This window comes from Tetrahymena thermophila (genome assembly GCF_000189635.1).
Source record: "Tetrahymena thermophila SB210 genomic scaffold scf_8254092, whole genome shotgun sequence".
NCBI classification, from domain to species: Eukaryota; Ciliophora; class Oligohymenophorea; order Hymenostomatida; family Tetrahymenidae; genus Tetrahymena; species Tetrahymena thermophila.
The window spans coordinates 15219-32719 of NW_002476046.1; the positions used below are offsets into that span (position 1 = coordinate 15219).

The following is a 17501-nucleotide window of genomic DNA, read 5'->3' on the forward strand; positions in this document are numbered from 1 at the left end:
ATCTACTGTGTTCCGCACCCAACTCCAGAAACCTCTTTAGAAAATTTTCCATAAAATTTATTTTATAAAATCTGGTATTAAATATCAAAAACAAATTTTATCTGTGAAATACTCAGAAATAAATAAGGTGTATTTTTACATTGAATAAAAATATCTGCATGAGATGTACTATTAATAAACCTAAATAATTGAAATATTTAAAAAAAAATTCTATAGAAATTACTTTTGTAAATTATAATACAAAGAAAGATATAAAAATAAGATGATACTTTTTATAAAATCTTAGCATAATATAGTCTTTCTAACTAAATTGAAAATTATTTAAAATAAATATAAAACTCTGGTATGATGATACTTTTTTAGCTTTGTTTATCTTTTAAAATTGGTATTACTAAATATTAGAAAATAAAGAAATAATCACTTATTAATTATTCAATTTCATAAATAGTTAATGCTCATTAATATCAATAGATATATTGCTACAAAAATACTTTTTTTGTTATTAATTAATAATATATAATTAATTTACACTTTTTTGGTTTTTTTATTTATACTTTGTTAGTAGAAAATTTTTGCAAATACATTAAATAATTCTGAACAAAAAATATTAAATTAGACTTAAGGCATTAAAAAAATACTCTTTGAAATGAGCTTGTGATTTTTGAAATATCTAATTTTTAAAGCTTTTCAAACTTCTAAAAAAGAAAGAAAGAAAGTATACTTTTGCTTTTTATATTTTTAAGCATATTTTTTTTCTTCTTGATTTTTCAATTAAATACAAAATTTTAACCACTACCTCTTTTTTATTGAAATATATATGAATGATATTAATTAAATTCATCTTATTTTACTCATTTAAAAATAAATATTTAAAAAATTAAATGAAAGATCAGAAAATTAAAAATAAATTATTTAAATCAATACTATTTGTCATATTTAGTTTGCTTTAAATGAAATTAAAAAATATATTTTTAAGGTCTGAGAAAAATCTTATAGATTTTTAAAAAGATGACAAACTCTAACATACATACATTACCAATTAATTTAAATATTTGATCTTGAAGAAAAATTAATTAGTCAGTTATTTAAAATCTATTCATTATTTATTAATTGAAATAGTATTTTTAAAATTGATGCTGTAACATTAAAAATTATTGATAATCAAATATTTGATTTGTTTCTGTAACAATTATGAAGAATTTAAGCTTACTTCGAAATGGAAATATTATTTCAATTATTAGAAGATATTTTACTTTTTCATTTCGTTTGTTTCAGAAAAAAAGAAAAAAAATTCATAAATTAAAAATGAGGTTATTAAACAGTAATTAATTATTAAATAAAACATGATAAACTTTATATTTCTGAATAATTACATAGATTAAAATAAATTACATTTTATTTAATAATCTTCGTGAAAAGAACTTTTTAACAGAATTGAATATAAAATTAATATACATATGCTTGTTATTAGTCAATATTTATTAAATTTTGAATAAAAGTTACCTTATTGATTTCAGATTGATATAATTTTTAAATGATATCAAAAAGGAAAAAATTAGCATTAATTAAAAGCAACTATTAATTTACTAACATACATAATTCTTATTTACAGCATATAGAGAAGATGAATTAATTGAAATCAGCTTCTTCTTCTTAAGAAATAAAAATACAAAAAATTGTTAAAAATGAATTAAATCAGATAAAGTGTTTACAATAATCATCCAATAATAATCAACCTTAGCATGTACTTTAAGAGAAATACTTTGATTTCGATGATCATTCATTTTTTTCTGAAGACAGTAAATAAAAACAAAATTCTTATCACGATGACTAAATTAATAATTCAAAAAATGTTGGTGAAACAGAATCGTGTTTTAGCTATTATCATGAAGGATAAGAAAATAATAATGATCTTGTTTTAAAACTTGATAAAATAGATAAAAATAATATTAGTAAAAATATTATAAAAGCTTTTTTTAAATATCTATTAAACAAAAATAACGACTTGCTAATAGATTTTGCTTTAAGTGGAGCACAGCCAGCTTATGCTCATAAATTAGCTAAAAATTTTATAAATTCTTACAATTATAATAACAGCTCGCTTCACAAGCTAATATATCATCCTAAATATGGTAAAGCTTTTGAATTTTATTTAACATTTGAAGCTGAACAGTGGCTATCTAATAGCAAGGTCAAATAAAAATAAGCACATCTTATATTCATAGATTATTTAAAGTTGTGTTGCTGCAATCCTGAATATTCTAATCACCTTATATCATATAAAAAAACCAAAAAGAGTTTGTTTAATGATAGATAATGATAATTATAAAAAAAAAATATAAATTTAAAGAAAGTTCATATTTATTTTATATTAAATTATGTCAGTATTGATTAGCGACAAATTATTTTTTGTGTTAATATTTTAGGCATATTTTTATTCAAAAACATTTTTAATGACTTTAATTTAGATAAATACTGAGTATTATTGTCTTCAAATATTTTTATAACTAACTTTGCTCCCAAATATTTATTTAAAACCATTTAAATTTTACAAAAAATTTTAGAAGGAACAAACATTCAATTTTAATTAATAAATATTGAAAATTTTTTTTAGCACTAAAAATCCAACCTAATTTATTTACAAACAATTTTTTTCGAAAATCATATAGGCTTTTTCATATTAATTTACAGAAAAATGAAACATTACTTTGAGTGAGTGTAAACTAATATAATTAATTTATTTGATTATCTTACCTTAATTAAACTGATTCAAAAATCATTCTTTTGTTTTCATTTGTTTTACACTTTATTTTCAGAAATTATCAGAAATTATAATTTTAAAACATAAACAGTAAGAAAAATTTGTTTTCTATCTTTGAAATAATATCTTACATTCAGTGATTGATTTCTAAATTCAAAAGAGGTAAATTTAATTGAAAATAAAAAAAAATTATATTTTATTGAAATAACTTATTTTTATTATAAACATTTTAGTCCGTCTATAATATTAGACTTTCATTAATTGTTAAAAAAATAGAAATATAAATTGTAAAAAATTAAACATTCTTCATTTTTTCATGCCAATTAATTGATACAATACAATTAATTAATTAACCTTTTACCACTATTTAATTAGAATACTATGATATAATTATCAATCATATTATTATTATTCATTGTACTTTTATTTATCTTTGTTAAGAGTTAAACATATAAAAATGATCATTAGAATAGTTTATAATTGGCTGAAGCTACCAAACTCTTCATGTTTATCTCATTATTTTTATAATTAGACAAATATGATTTCTACTAGAAAATAAAAGTTAGTAATTTAGTTAAAAGTTAAATTAACAAATGTAATTAGTAAAAATAAAAATACTTTCCTCATACATAATAATTATAAAAACCTAAGTTTAAGTTTGTATTACATATTATGTTTAAAATTTAAGAATTTTAAACAGATGATTTTCTAGATCCGAATTTATTTTTTTGTATTTTTAAAGTAACATATTTATTATTCTAGCAAATAAAAATATAAATATTTTTTTTAAAGAAAATAATATCAAGTATTTTTAAGATTTATTTCACTTTAAAAAACTTTAATTGTTTCTCTCATTTATTTATTTATACTAAAGATAATTCTAATTTTTCTATTCAAAAGCATAATTAGTTTTAATGATTATAATATTAACTTTGGAACAATAAATGTTTTAATTTATTTTAGATAAAGTTAAATTTCATTTTATTATATAACATATATATTCTATTACCTTATTACAAGAAAATTTTATAAAGTTTACTTAGACTTTTTTTAATTTAATAATTTTATGGAAACATTTTTTATAATTATGTATAATTAATGTTAAAGCACAGTAAATAGGTATCCTTGATTTTTATTACATTTTGACACCCAAGCTATTTTAATATTATGGTTAACTTTTTAATATTCACATGAAAGCATGAAAGAGTTTTACATGTTTTAAGCAAAATTAAGCTTTTTTTACATTTAAAAATGTAACATTAATTAATAATGACTTTTACATTTAAAAATGTAACATTTATTAATAATTACTTTTACATTTAATTCAGCTAATAAATATAATTGAAAGGTATTTATTGACTATTTTAAGAATAATATAATGTTAAATACATAATAAAATATTTGAATTTTATTTATAAGATTAATAAATTGTTTTTTATTTTGTAATCATTTTGTTTCAAAGCAAAAAACGTTTATTTTTTATTTATTATAATTATAATAATTAGAGCGAAATCTGAGTGAGTTGAGTTATTTTAAATTTATTTATTAAAAATAAAAAAGCTTGAAAAAATTTGTAATGTGTAAAAAAGATTATCGTTATTTTAATAAGATTACACAAACAATCATCTTTTAAAATAAATAAACTCTAAATTGTAAATTTTTTCAACCAAAAATAATAGAAAATTTGAAATCTAAAAAATGATGTTTAAAAAATATAATAAAATTTATAGATACTAATTCTATTTTAATTAATAAATATGTAAACTAAACATATTTTATCAATTACTAGGCTGTTACTTTTTTAAATTTAAGAAGTAAATCATCATCAATTTACTGAATCTGAATTCAGGATATTAAAGCATTTTTTTGAGCTATAAAATCAGAGATTATTTACAGAAAATGATTATAAATTTATATTAATTTAGATTTTAACAGAATAGAGAATAGTGATATTAAGATTGAAAAAATTTTTGAGGCGATTTTTAATGAATTAATTAATTATTTCATGCCTTTTTAGAACTACAAATAATATCCCATATTAATATAATCAAGATTAAATATTATTATAGTGTAATTCAATCAAGTCATAAACAGTAAAATTTTTAAACCTGCTAACATCAAAAGGAAATAACTTTTATTTTGATTAGTTTTAAAAAAGCTTGAATCGAATATTTTTAACTTTTTTTTTATATAGGGATGAATAAATGAATTATCACATTTATCTATTTAAAAAGAGAATATTCAAAATATTTATAAAATGGCTTTTATTTTTATTTACTTATTAAAATGATTTTAGCTTGTTTAGAAATAAATAAATTTAAATCTATGAAAAATTATGAGGATTTAATTGGTGGAAAAAAACCATAGCACTCGTTGTTTAAAATAAAATAACATTAACTTGAAATAAATAATAAATAATATTAACTAAAAATAAACGAAATCTAACATTAATAAAATAAAAACAATAATATAATTGATAAAAATTAAAATTAGTGATATGGAATCATTTTTAAATTGCTAAAACAATTTAGATTAAAATCAAGAGTCAATTTATGAATCCTAAGAAAATTTAACTATGTTTATGTAACAATCCTAATTTAAAAACATAGACTCAGAAGTTTCTGAAACAATTCAATTTAGTGAAGAAGAACAAGAAATGGAGAATCTCATAAATTCTTTTGATAGTATTACTAAAAATAATATAAGCAAAAATATTATAAAAGCTTTCTTTGCATTTTTAACAGATAAAAACAATATAAATTCCATCTTGGAGTTTGCATACAATGGAGGATCATTTACATTATAACAAGCTCTTAAAAAGATTAAAAATTTTAGTTAAAAGTATAATTACAACAATAATCATCTTTAAAAATTAATTTTGCATCCTTTATATGGAAAGATTTTGGAGTTTTATCTAACGTTTGAAGCTTAGTAATGGCTGAATGAAAGTAAAGTTTAATAAAAAGATAAGCACCTTATTTATATAAATTTTTTGAAATTATGTTGCGCTAATACTTCATACTTAAAAAATCTTACTAAATATAATAAACATAGAAAATTTATGTTTAATGATAGATCTTGAAAAAATTGAATATAACTTATATTCTTTAGACTCAATTTACCTTAAGTACTAAATAAATCAAAACAAAAAAATATTTATTAAATAGTTATTATAATAAAAATTAATTTATTAAAATTAATTACTTCAATCTTTCGACTAAAAAAAATTAATAAAAATTATATTCAAGAAAATTAAATAGTAACATTAAAATATATTGATTTTTATATAAAATGTATAAAGAATAAGTTTTGACTTACAATTATACCATATTGACTGATTTAAATTAATTATTAAAATGTGATAAAATAAAAAAAAATTAATAGCTATAAAAGGCATTTTTAAATTCATACTTTTTTTCTTTATTATTTTTGTGATGAATTGAAAAAGATAATGGTTAAAAATAAATTGTTTCTTTACTTTATTATTTCAAAAAATTACAAATTCAATTTTTTTTAAATGAAAAGTATTTTATGGATAATAGATTGACATAGTTTTAAAAAATGTTTAATTTAATTAAAAATGCAGAAATTAATCAAGAATAAATTCATTGTTTAAATATTCACTTTCAGATTCATTTAAACCAAATCATCATCATCATCATCATCATCATCATCTGATAAAATAAAGTTATTCTTCTATCAACTTGAATAAATAAATTTTCTCTGATTAAGTTAAATTTTATGGTAAATTTTATCTTTGTTATTCATTAACAGTTAATAAATTAATAAATTTAATTGTATTTTTTTAAGCCTTAAATACTTGTGAATTTCTTATTGTAAATATAAAGATGTAAAATAATGTAAGGTAGGAAGGTATGAAGGAAAGAAGAAATATGGAAAATATACTTTATTTATATCGTTGGATTAATAAACACAATTTGAAGCAAAATTATGATGTAGCTTAATACTAATCATTTCGAATTCTAATTATAAAATAATACACAAGGTCCAAAAATAATAAAGTATAAATAAAAATATTTTAAAATAAATTAGTATTTTCCAATATTTACTTTTACTCAAAATTTAATTCTTTTTAGAGCTTTACTAATAGAAATACTTGAATCAATTGGTAGAAAAATTAGATTAATTAAAAAGGTATGAGTGTTAATTATATATTAAAAGGTCTCTTATTTTATTTAACTTACATATATAAAAGATTAAATAATACTTCTTCATAATATAATATCCTAATTAAATATTGATATGGTTTCTTAAGTATTTTAATTAAATTTACAGTATTAATAGAAAATAATAGGAGCTATGGTTCTACTTTTCATTTAAATTTCTTTACTCATATTTTACTTACTTAAATTTTTACTATTAATTACACTATTTATATGAATAATAATTAATTTTACAAAGAAACATTAACTAAGAAAGATAATTAAAAATTGGTACATAATAATTAATTACTGTTTAAGATAGATAAAATGCTATTGAAGTTAATATTATAGCAGATATTAGATATTTTATCTAAAATTTTACCTTTTAAATATCTACCTTTTATTCAATATAAATAAGTGATTTTTAATAATTAAGTTTTGATGTTGGTTAGTTACTTGCTTTTTAAGCACAAATGATAAATACTTATTGAATTACTCTTTTAAATTAAAAAAATATTTTGTCATGCATTATTGTCTAACTTGAAAGTAAGTTACTATCAATTAAACATCAAAGAAAAAAATCAAAAAAATCTTTATATTTAATTAAATTTTAGAATATGTTGATAGTATTTTAATGAATTAATCTTTCTCCTTTTTTTTTAATAACCAGAAAATTACTTTAAGATGATATTAACTACTAAAAATTAAAATACTAATCTTAATTTTAATTTTAAAAAAATCTAACTCAAAATTATTATGTCTTGCTATTTGCCATAAACATATGGAAAATGTCTTCGCAATTTATTTCATTTTAATTAATAAAATTTGGTAATATTTATTTTCAAGAATGACGAATTTTTGTTTATATGTAAAGGATAAAAAAACATAAAATCAATAAATTCAATATCAAATAAATAAGTTTAAATATTTGGAAAAGCTACAGATTAGTCTTTCATATTTTAGAGCTAACTCATAGCTCATTAACTTTTAAATAGAAAAAGAAAATCATTTATCATTGAATAAATATGTAAAAATTAGTTATAAAATGAGATTCAGCCTGTAAAAAATAATAGGTGTACCATAATTTATTGGAAAAAGTAAAAGAAATACCTTTTGTGGATTAAAATAAGAATATTATTTATAATTAATTTAATTAATACAGAAATAAAATAATTTGATCATATATGATAAACTTCTAGTAGTATGAGCTTTTCTAAAATTAATGCAAAGAGTATCTTTGCGGATAAAATGTTAATATGGCTTCAACAAAATTAACTAGATCTGAATAGGAAAGAGATCTATCTATGAGCTTAATTAAAAATGAAAAATAAAATATTGAAAGCAAAGACATTTGCGAATCAGAATTTTCTTTTTCAGGGAATCTTTAATTGCAAGAAGAAGGATTTGAAATGAGTGATCTTGTATAAAAATTCGATAAAATTTCAAAAAATAATATCAGTAAGAATATTATTAAAGCTTTTTTTAACTATTTAATAGATATAAAAAAAAATGATTTACTCACAGATTTTGTGTATAAAGGAGTCTTGCCAACTCATGCTCGTAAAATGGCTAAAAGTTTTATTTAAAGCTATATTTTTAATAATAAATCACTTCTTAAGCTGATTTAACATCCAAAATATGGAAAAGCTTTTGAATTTTATTTGACTTTTGAGGCATAAAAATGGTTAATGAATAGTAAAGTTTAGTAAAAAGAAATTCATTTAATTTATATTGATTTTTTAAAACTTCTTTGTTCAAATCCTAAATACTCGAATCATATTATTTCATACAAAAATAACAAAAAGATCAAATTAAATGAATGATTCTGATAAATCTTGACTTAAATTAAAAATTAATGATTCACTATCTATTAAAAATTTACAAAGAGAATAGTAACTAAACATACTAATAAAACAAATTTACTGAATAACTTTTATTATGAAGATAATTGAAAAAATCAATATAATAATTTATAAACAATATAAACTTTCTCTAGTTCAAAATCCTTCATTTTAAACAAAAATAAATGAACTCTATTAAATCTAAAATTAATTTTTCATTTCTCATATAAAAAATAAAATATTTAATTATAATTTACTATAAAACCTTGCAACTTGAAGATCAAAGGTTGATTTTTTGTTACTTATTAGAGTTTTGAGAGGTTTTCTCAATATAAAAATAAATATAATTTGTGAGGATTTGGTAGTTTATTAAGGTCAAAAATATCTGAATATATATACTATTAAGTATTTACATATTTTTTACATTAAATAAACTATTTAAAATTGAGCATAATTATTTTTACTTTCTATTTTATATATAAAATATATGTCTAAATTTGCTTTGCATCAATCAACAATTTTTTAAGGAGGCAGTCATTGCAAAGGCTATAATAATTAAATTTTTAGACCAATTATTTGACTATTTTGAAAAATTTTACATTATACTTATTAATTCTCATAAAAATATTTTTCAAGTTATACAAATATGTTTATAAATTTATGTAAATATATACAAGTAAGAAAAATCTTAAATACTTTAAATCTATATTTTGATAAATAATTTTCTAAGATTAACAAAGAATCATCAAATTTAAAATAAATTTAAAAAAATAGAAATGAAGTAAAATTTCCTTATTTTAGATATTAACATATTAAATTTCTTGATGGCTTTTTGATTACTAAATTCTGTTCATTTTGTTTTATCTTTAATAATAAAATATGTCCTTACTGTTTACTCACTTTTTAAAGAATTAGTAACATAATTAAGAAAATTGTAAGGCTAACAGATTTTATTAGAATTATTAATAATAATATAAAAATAGAGTTTTTATGACAGAAGAAACAGAAGATTAAAATAATAGAATTTAAAGACAGTGTAATTTTCCTTTTTTAATTAACTTATAAGTCAAAAAATAAGAAATTCATTAAATTATACACATTTTTTTTCGTTTTTTTACTATTTCTTCATTTTTTACAAAATCCGCAATAAGGTTTTTAAAAATATTTAAATAACTATAATATTTTATTGTGACCTAATTAAAATTATAATTAACTTCAAATATACGTATTATTAAATTATATTATAAGAATTTAATAGTATTTAATCTATCCTTTAATGATTTTACCCTTTCCATATTTTTTGTATAGTGATTTCAAAATAATTTAGAAAACATCAGCCAAATATTAATATTTTTTAAAAGAAATATGCTAACTAGTTTTATCTAATAGTTGTTGATTTATTTCTTAAGTAAAATTTAATAGCAAAAATGCTGTAATAACTATTTTATTCATTTTTTTTGAAAAGTATGAAGAAAAAAGCAAAAATTTGAAACTATATTATAATAACTAATCTAAATAATAAGGAATTTAGGTAAAAGATAGAAAACCTATCCAATATATATATTTTTATAACCTGATTTTAGTTTAATTGTTTTTGAATTTAAAAGCTTACATCATTCATCATAAAATTAAAAAAATAAAAATATATTTAAAATAAATACTTTGAAAGCTAAAACAGAATCCACGTGAAATAATCATAGAAATAAGAGAAGTAGGATGCTAAACAATTGCAAAAATAAGGATTAGTTTCTATAAGATTAATAATTAAAGTTTTCTTAAAAATATATAAATGAATTTACGTAATACTTAAACGACTTAATATAGCAGTAATAATGATACATTATGTAAAATTAGGAATCTGAAATATCTTAAACCTTTTCAAAAAGTATGAATTGGAAAATTTATTAAATAATTTTGATAGTATTGCAATGAATAATACAAGTAAAAATATATTAAAGATTTCTTTGGATTTCAATTAAACAAAAAAAGTATAAATATTATATTTGCTGAAAATGGAACTTCAACTATATCACAAGGCCCATTAAAAAGGCAAAATGTTTTTGTTAAAAGTATAACAATGACAACAGTTATCTTTAAAAATTAATTTTACATCTTATTTACAGTAAAATTTTCGAATTTTACTTAACTTTTGAAACATAAAATCGGATTAATAAAACTAAAAATTAGTAAAAAGATAAACATCTTATTTACATAATTTTTTTAAATTATCTTGTGCTAACAATTGCTATTTAAATAGCTTATTCAAATATAAATAACCTAAGAAGAGTAAATTCGATGATAAAATATGAATAAATTAATTCATCTATAAATAGATTATAACGATCAAATATTTTTAATTATTTATTATTTGTTAAATCATCTATATATATTTATGTAACAATACCTTCCTATTTATATTTTATAATTTACTAGTTAATGTTAATAGCTTAGCAAATTTTAATTTATTAATATTTTTATAGTTAATTCACATTTATTATAAAATTTGGCCTTAAAATAGTGTGTAAGTTATTTAAAAGTATTTTGTAAACCTGAACTAAATTGATATATTAAAATTTTAAGCAAGATAAAAAATAATTTGTTGGTTTATTTATTTATAATTTATTGAAATATTAAATTAATTTACCATTTTGTTTGTTTGAAACAATAATTATTAAACTTAAATACAATTTTGCATAATTTTTATTAAGTTAATTAATTAATTAATAATTTTTTACTTTTTAAATTTTTAATTTAAGAAAACCAATGAAAACCATATTAATTGCTATAAAATTTGGCCTTAAAATAGTGTGTAAGCTATTTAAAAGTATTATGTAAACCTGAACTAAATTGATATATTAAAATTTTAAGCAAGATTAAAAATAATTTGTTGGTTTACTTATTTATAATTTATTGAAATATTAAATTAATTTACCATTTTGTTAGTTTGAAACAATAATTATTAAACTTAAATACAATTTTGCATAATTTTTATTAAGTTAATTAATTAATTAATTAATAATTTTTTACTTTTTAAATTTTTAATTTAAGAAATCCAATTAAAACCATATTAATTACTATGAAATTTCTTGCAAAAAAAAATTTCAAAAATAGATATGTATACATTATTTTTTATCATAAATAAACATCTATTGTTTTTGAACTAAATTCATTATCCATTTAATCTAATCTATTGACCTTCAAATAGCCATCTATTTACTTAATTTTTGTAATTTATCAATATCTTATTTCATTATAATGCGATTATTTTAATTGATAAATAGGTTATTTAAATACTCTAGATATTTTAATTTTATTTAAATTTTGATTAATATTGATTGATAATAATTTTAATATTATTACTTTGAATTATCAAAGTAATCTTCTATTTCTGTTTTTTATGTAATCAAATAAATATAGTTAAATTTTTTTCTTGAATTTTAAAAAAATCTATTATGATAATTAATCTTCTCCTCTATCTATTTTGAAAAATGCGGTTTTTTTTAAGAAATTTTTAAGTACAAATTAAAGTGTAAATTGGTAACATAATAATATGGTAACTCATAAAACATGTTCTTTTGAGTTCATCTTGGCACCACTAATATTAAAATTGGCAGATTAATAATAAGAATTGCATATTTTATATACTTAGTTATATTATGAATCTGTTCCAATACTGGGTTTTTGAGCCTTTTTTTTTTTTGAAAAGTATATATGTGTTAAGTTTTGAGCATTCAATTCAAATTTAATAACATACCTACCCCATTAATATTAATATTATTACTTTTTTATGTGATAAAAATAATTTATTTAAATACTTAACAAAATTGGTGATAATATCTATAATCAATAAATATATAAATGCAGGGTTTAAAATTTCTAGTAGTTGACATAAAATTCTGAAAATATTCTAAATTCCTGTAATTTGAACGTTTCTTTTTTCAAGTATGTTTGCTTGTTGGACTTTTCTATGAATATTTAATATTAAAATCATCTAGTAAATTAATCCTTTAAATTCTTATCAATATTTTAATCAAATTAATTACTTGAAATAGATTACTATTTCATCGACTTATAATCTAATATTATTTACACTTATAAATTTTTAATTAATAAGCAATGAATTCTTTAATTATCGGAATCTACATTTGCGTTGATTTACTCTCAATGAAGACTCTAATTTTACACTATATAAATAATAAATATGCAAATTAAAAGGCCTTTATTTACATTTATTTATAGGAAACGTATATTTATTAATATTTCTTTTTAATAATATAAATTTTGTTTTTTAAGCATAATAATTTTTACTTAGAAGTAAGTATTTTAAACATTTAAAAAAATGTAAGTAAACATTAATTCTATCTATTTATTTTCAATTATATTTCTTCACTTATTAAATTGCATTTTTTAAATTCATCAAATATTAGTTGAACTTAAATGGTATTGTAAACAAAAAATCTTATTTAGATACTGCAAAAATTGGTAAAAAAAAATTCGATAGCGTAGTTGAAAATCATTTTTGCCTTATAGATTTCTCATATATTACTGTAAATTTTTATAAATTTGAGTTTTAGATCGAGATGTATTTATAATTACTTTCATATTAGATACCATATTTTCAATTTAACTTATTTTAGGAGTTTTCAAAAAGAAGATTCATAAGCAAAAATATTATAAATAAATTAATGCACAATTAATTAAAAACTAAAAAGTAATTACTAATAAATATTAGCAACAAACAATCAATAAAATATATAAAAACTACTGAGCTAATTAATTTAAATAAATTATTCCAATCGAATTAGCCAACATTAACTCAGACAATAATAATCCATTTTATTATAAATTAGTAAAAAGGTTAAATTTAAAATTCCTATTACAATATTAATAATACTTAACATCCTATACAAAAATATTGTGAGATATTTATACTTGTAACTCCAATTATAGTTCTGAAATTAACTTAATGAGCAATCAAATGTAGTAAAATTTAGAAACTAAAAAATTTTGCTAACTGGAGTCTGACTTTTCAGAGAGCTCTTAAATGCAAGAAGAAGGATATGAAATGAGTGATCTCATATAGAAATTTGAGAATATTTCTAAAAATAATATTAGCAAGAATATCATCAAAGCTTTCTTTGCCTACTTGTTAGACACAAAAGAAAATGATCTTCTAACAGATTTTGCATAGAAAGGAATGTAACCAAATCAAGCTCGTAAAATGGCTAAAAATTATGTAAAATCATACTCATATAATAACAACTCTTTACATAAGCTGATTTAACACGATAAGTATGGAAAAGCTTTTGAGTTTTACTTGACATTCGAAGCAGAGAAATGGCTCTAAGAAAGTAAAGTCTTATAAAAAGAAACTCATTTAATTTATATAGATTTTTTGAAACTATGCTGCTCTAATCCTGATTATTCAAATCACATTGTAACATATAAAAAAAACAAAAAAAGCTAGTTCAGAGTCGATGAATGAAAAAAAACCTAAATAATTTGTTTTTCTGTTAAAAAAACTAAAATCCTCTAAATTTCAATAATTTTAAACAATATAAGATAAAATAAACATTCTATCCAAATAAATGCTTAAAGATTTGGTTTATCAAAATCAATTCTTTAAATTTTAATAAATTTTTACTCAATATTATTATTATATTTCTAAAAACAAATTTATTTATTGTTATATAAAAATAATGCAAATATTTAAGTTTAATTCTGTATATATGTATAAAAAAGTATAAGAATTTGAAAATTTCAGGTAAATATCTGAGATATAACTATTCAAATTTCGTAATCTGACTTAATTTTTTCTTCTATCTACGTTAATCAATTTAAATTAAAAAAACCTAAAAACAAACTAATATTATCCATTAAAAATCACCTTAAAAATGTAATTATTTTTTAAGCTTATTTCATTCTAGAAATTTAATTTTAAATCTTAGCTTTTTATGGATTGCCACATAAAAATTCATATTAAATTGACTTTTTTTTTATACAATAATTTTATTATCAAGTGAATCTTAATTTTAAAATTAAATATATGCCAGAACATGCAAGATCTAAGTAAAAAATAAAAATTCTCATTTTATATTATCAAAAAATATAACTTAAATAAATCAGTGAGCATAGAGACAAAAAAATACTTATATTAATTTAGATTTGAGTAAATTAAATTTTTTCATTTAGTTTTAACAATATTCATTATATTTTATTTAGTGAAGTGTTAATTATTCTTCCTGCATTTAAACCACTTGAGTTTTTAATTAAAATATATTTTAAATTATGGTTTATTTTTATAAATTTTTCTCGTAATTATTTTTACAAAGTAATAAAATCAATTAAGCTGTTTTGATTTATATGTTAAAGTATCTTTCAACCAAGGATATATTTGTAACAAATTTTCGTCATTATTTTCTTCTAAATAAAGTTAAACTTTGCTATTGATCAATAATTGACTTTTTTAAAAATTATAAACATTAGGAGATTTAGTAAGAGCTCTAAGAATAGCAATGCATCTTCTACCTATTTATATTTCTTTCCCATATGCATCTGTTAGATTTATAATGTGAAAGTTTTCATATAGATCTATTTTTTTTAACTCATCTGCAAATATTCTAGTAATTGCTAAGCTTTCAAGCCAAAATACAGGTGTTTATTCATTACTTTATAAAATATCATAGTTTTTGTTGAATTTTTATAAATCGATTTTCTTTTCTCCAATAGATTCCAGATTTAAATTGTATAGTATATAGCTTCCTCCCATTCTAAAGCTTTTTTTTATGTCAAAATACTGCTCATCAATTTAAAATGTTCCACAACTCTCTTCAAATAATTCTCTACTTGCAATCTTTTGGCTACTTTCATTATTGTCTATTTTTCCACCAGGATCTGTGTACAGTATCTAATCTTTAAATTTTCCTTTTTTCTCTTTTTATCCGAATAGAAGAATTGTGTATCCTTCTTTTTGAACTGCTTCTTGTTTTAAAATTTCTTTCTTTAACATATATTCTTCTTCTGAAAGTGAGAATTTCTCCCAAAGTAATACTCCTGCTCCTGTAATCTTATCTTAAATCACATTTTATTTTTGAGATTCAGAATTAAAATTGTTCATTTAGTTTTTGTTTTTAAAATCCTTATGTTTTTTTTTTATTGGCTTGAATAATATGGATTTGCTATTTTATTAAGATGAACTTTTTGCTTCTTCTTCATCATCTTCATTGTTTGAATCCTATTAATTCTATGCGTTAATATTTTTGTCACTTAAATTCTGGTTGTAATGCTCATTATCTTATGATAAGGTCTAAAAAATACTCAGATTTTAATTGCTACTACTCTATTACAGTCCGTTTATCAAAGCAGACAAACCCGTTTTTTGAGGTTATGGTTACATAAATAGCTTCCCTAAATATCTATCTGAATACAAAAAAAAATTAGCTCTTAATTTATGAAATATTAATTATAGCTTAACTATTTCGAATATATTCACAAGATAGACAAATTAGATTACTAACTTTACTATTAATTAAATGAAATTTGATTCTGATCAAACATATATACACATTCACACATAATAACTAAATATATATATATAAATATGCTAATTATCATATTGATATACAAATATTCCTTTAATATTCGCTCATAAAAGTAATAGAATATATTTATTCTTTATAAAAGAAATTTTTCATATAAACAAATAAAATTATTTTTTTAAAACTCAATCAATCCTCGTCGCTGTAAATAGCTTCTTTGTACTATTGGTCTTGTTATCTTTTTTTATAATCTTAAGACTCTTATTACTGTCTAAGCTCTCTATAATAACAGCATTTTTTATATTTCTTATCAGAACCACAATAGCAAGGTTTATTACCCATTTTAGAAATTTACTTCATCCACTCTTTACTATCCTTAGGAATCTATAAATCTACAACTTTTTTATTCTTTTTAATTTCTTCTTCGCCGTTTTAATCATCTCTATTTCTGTTAATACCAAATTAAGCCATGAACTGTTCAGGATTATCACCTAAAATTCTTTTAGCTCCTTCATTAAAGATACTGTAAGCACTTAGTTCTCCTTCTTTTCTCTCTTTATGACTTAAATTTGTAAAAATCAAAACTAATATTGATGCGATAAGAAACATTGAACCAAATCCTGTATATTTCTCAATCAGTTTGAGAGATATAAGCCATAAAAATATGAAAATAATGTATTTCCAAAATCTAAATGTCAAAATCCTTTCATGAAATGCTAATTTCTTATATTTATAGTTATCATATTTTTTTTTGAGCTATATTTCACTTGAGTCAACTAATTCTATTCCATAGTCTTTCTCTAACTAATTTGCTTTATTTTCACTCATTGATACTTACTTTATTTTAATCTATATTTAACTCTAAAAATTTATTGAATTAAAAAATTATAGCAGCTAGATATTTTTGAAAAGAATAAATTATACTTTTTTTAGTACTCATTATTATTAATTAATTTTATAATAGATTAAAACTTAAATTATATTTTTATAATTTATTAAAATTTAAAATAATTAAAAATTGTCTAAATACTTATTGTTTAATATGTTTTAAGAGGGTGTTTTCTAGTTTCTTAACAAATTTTATTTTTTTTAAGCTAGAAAAAATTAATTTTTCTAAAATGTATTTTTTAAAAATTAAAAGCAAGAAAAAATCAATAAACTAAATTTAAAAAAATATTATTTTGAACATAAAAATAAT

At 19.1% G+C, this 17501-nt stretch overlaps 6 protein-coding genes across 6 annotated transcripts; 4 read left to right on the forward strand and 2 right to left on the reverse strand. All coding sequences in view use genetic code 6, as the record gives it.

Moving 5' to 3' along the window:
• Positions 1-1534: 1534 nt before the first annotated feature.
• TTHERM_01104840 (hypothetical protein) lies at positions 1535-2320 on the forward strand (the record flags this gene model as incomplete). Its single annotated transcript, XM_001025959.2, has 1 exon — positions 1535-2320. One exon carries the CDS (start codon positions 1535-1537, stop codon positions 2318-2320), a length of 786 nt encoding a protein of 261 aa, XP_001025959.2.
• A 2938-nt stretch (positions 2321-5258) lies between these two features.
• Positions 5259-5843, forward strand: TTHERM_01104850 (hypothetical protein; the record flags this gene model as incomplete). Its single annotated transcript, XM_001025960.1, has 1 exon — positions 5259-5843. The coding sequence occupies one exon, from the start codon at positions 5259-5261 to the stop codon at positions 5841-5843; it is 585 nt and encodes a 194-aa protein (XP_001025960.1).
• Positions 5844-8108: 2265 nt separating this feature from the next.
• TTHERM_01104860 (hypothetical protein) lies at positions 8109-8747 on the forward strand (the record flags this gene model as incomplete). Its single annotated transcript, XM_001025961.2, has 1 exon — positions 8109-8747. The coding sequence occupies one exon, from the start codon at positions 8109-8111 to the stop codon at positions 8745-8747; it is 639 nt and encodes a 212-aa protein (XP_001025961.2).
• Positions 8748-13731: 4984 nt separating this feature from the next.
• TTHERM_01104870 (hypothetical protein) lies at positions 13732-14250 on the forward strand (the record flags this gene model as incomplete). The annotated part of the gene is made up of 1 exon (XM_001025962.1): positions 13732-14250. The coding sequence occupies one exon, from the start codon at positions 13732-13734 to the stop codon at positions 14248-14250; it is 519 nt and encodes a 172-aa protein (XP_001025962.1).
• Positions 14251-15105: 855 nt separating this feature from the next.
• On the reverse strand, positions 15106-16161 carry TTHERM_01104880 (NUDIX hydrolase; the record flags this gene model as incomplete). The annotated part of the gene is made up of 1 exon (XM_001025963.1): positions 15106-16161. One exon carries the CDS (start codon positions 16159-16161, stop codon positions 15106-15108), a length of 1056 nt encoding a protein of 351 aa, XP_001025963.1.
• A 331-nt stretch (positions 16162-16492) lies between these two features.
• On the reverse strand, positions 16493-17131 carry TTHERM_01104890 (SEC-C motif protein; the record flags this gene model as incomplete). Its single annotated transcript, XM_001025964.1, has 1 exon — positions 16493-17131. The coding sequence occupies one exon, from the start codon at positions 17129-17131 to the stop codon at positions 16493-16495; it is 639 nt and encodes a 212-aa protein (XP_001025964.1).
• Positions 17132-17501: the final 370 nt, after the last annotated feature.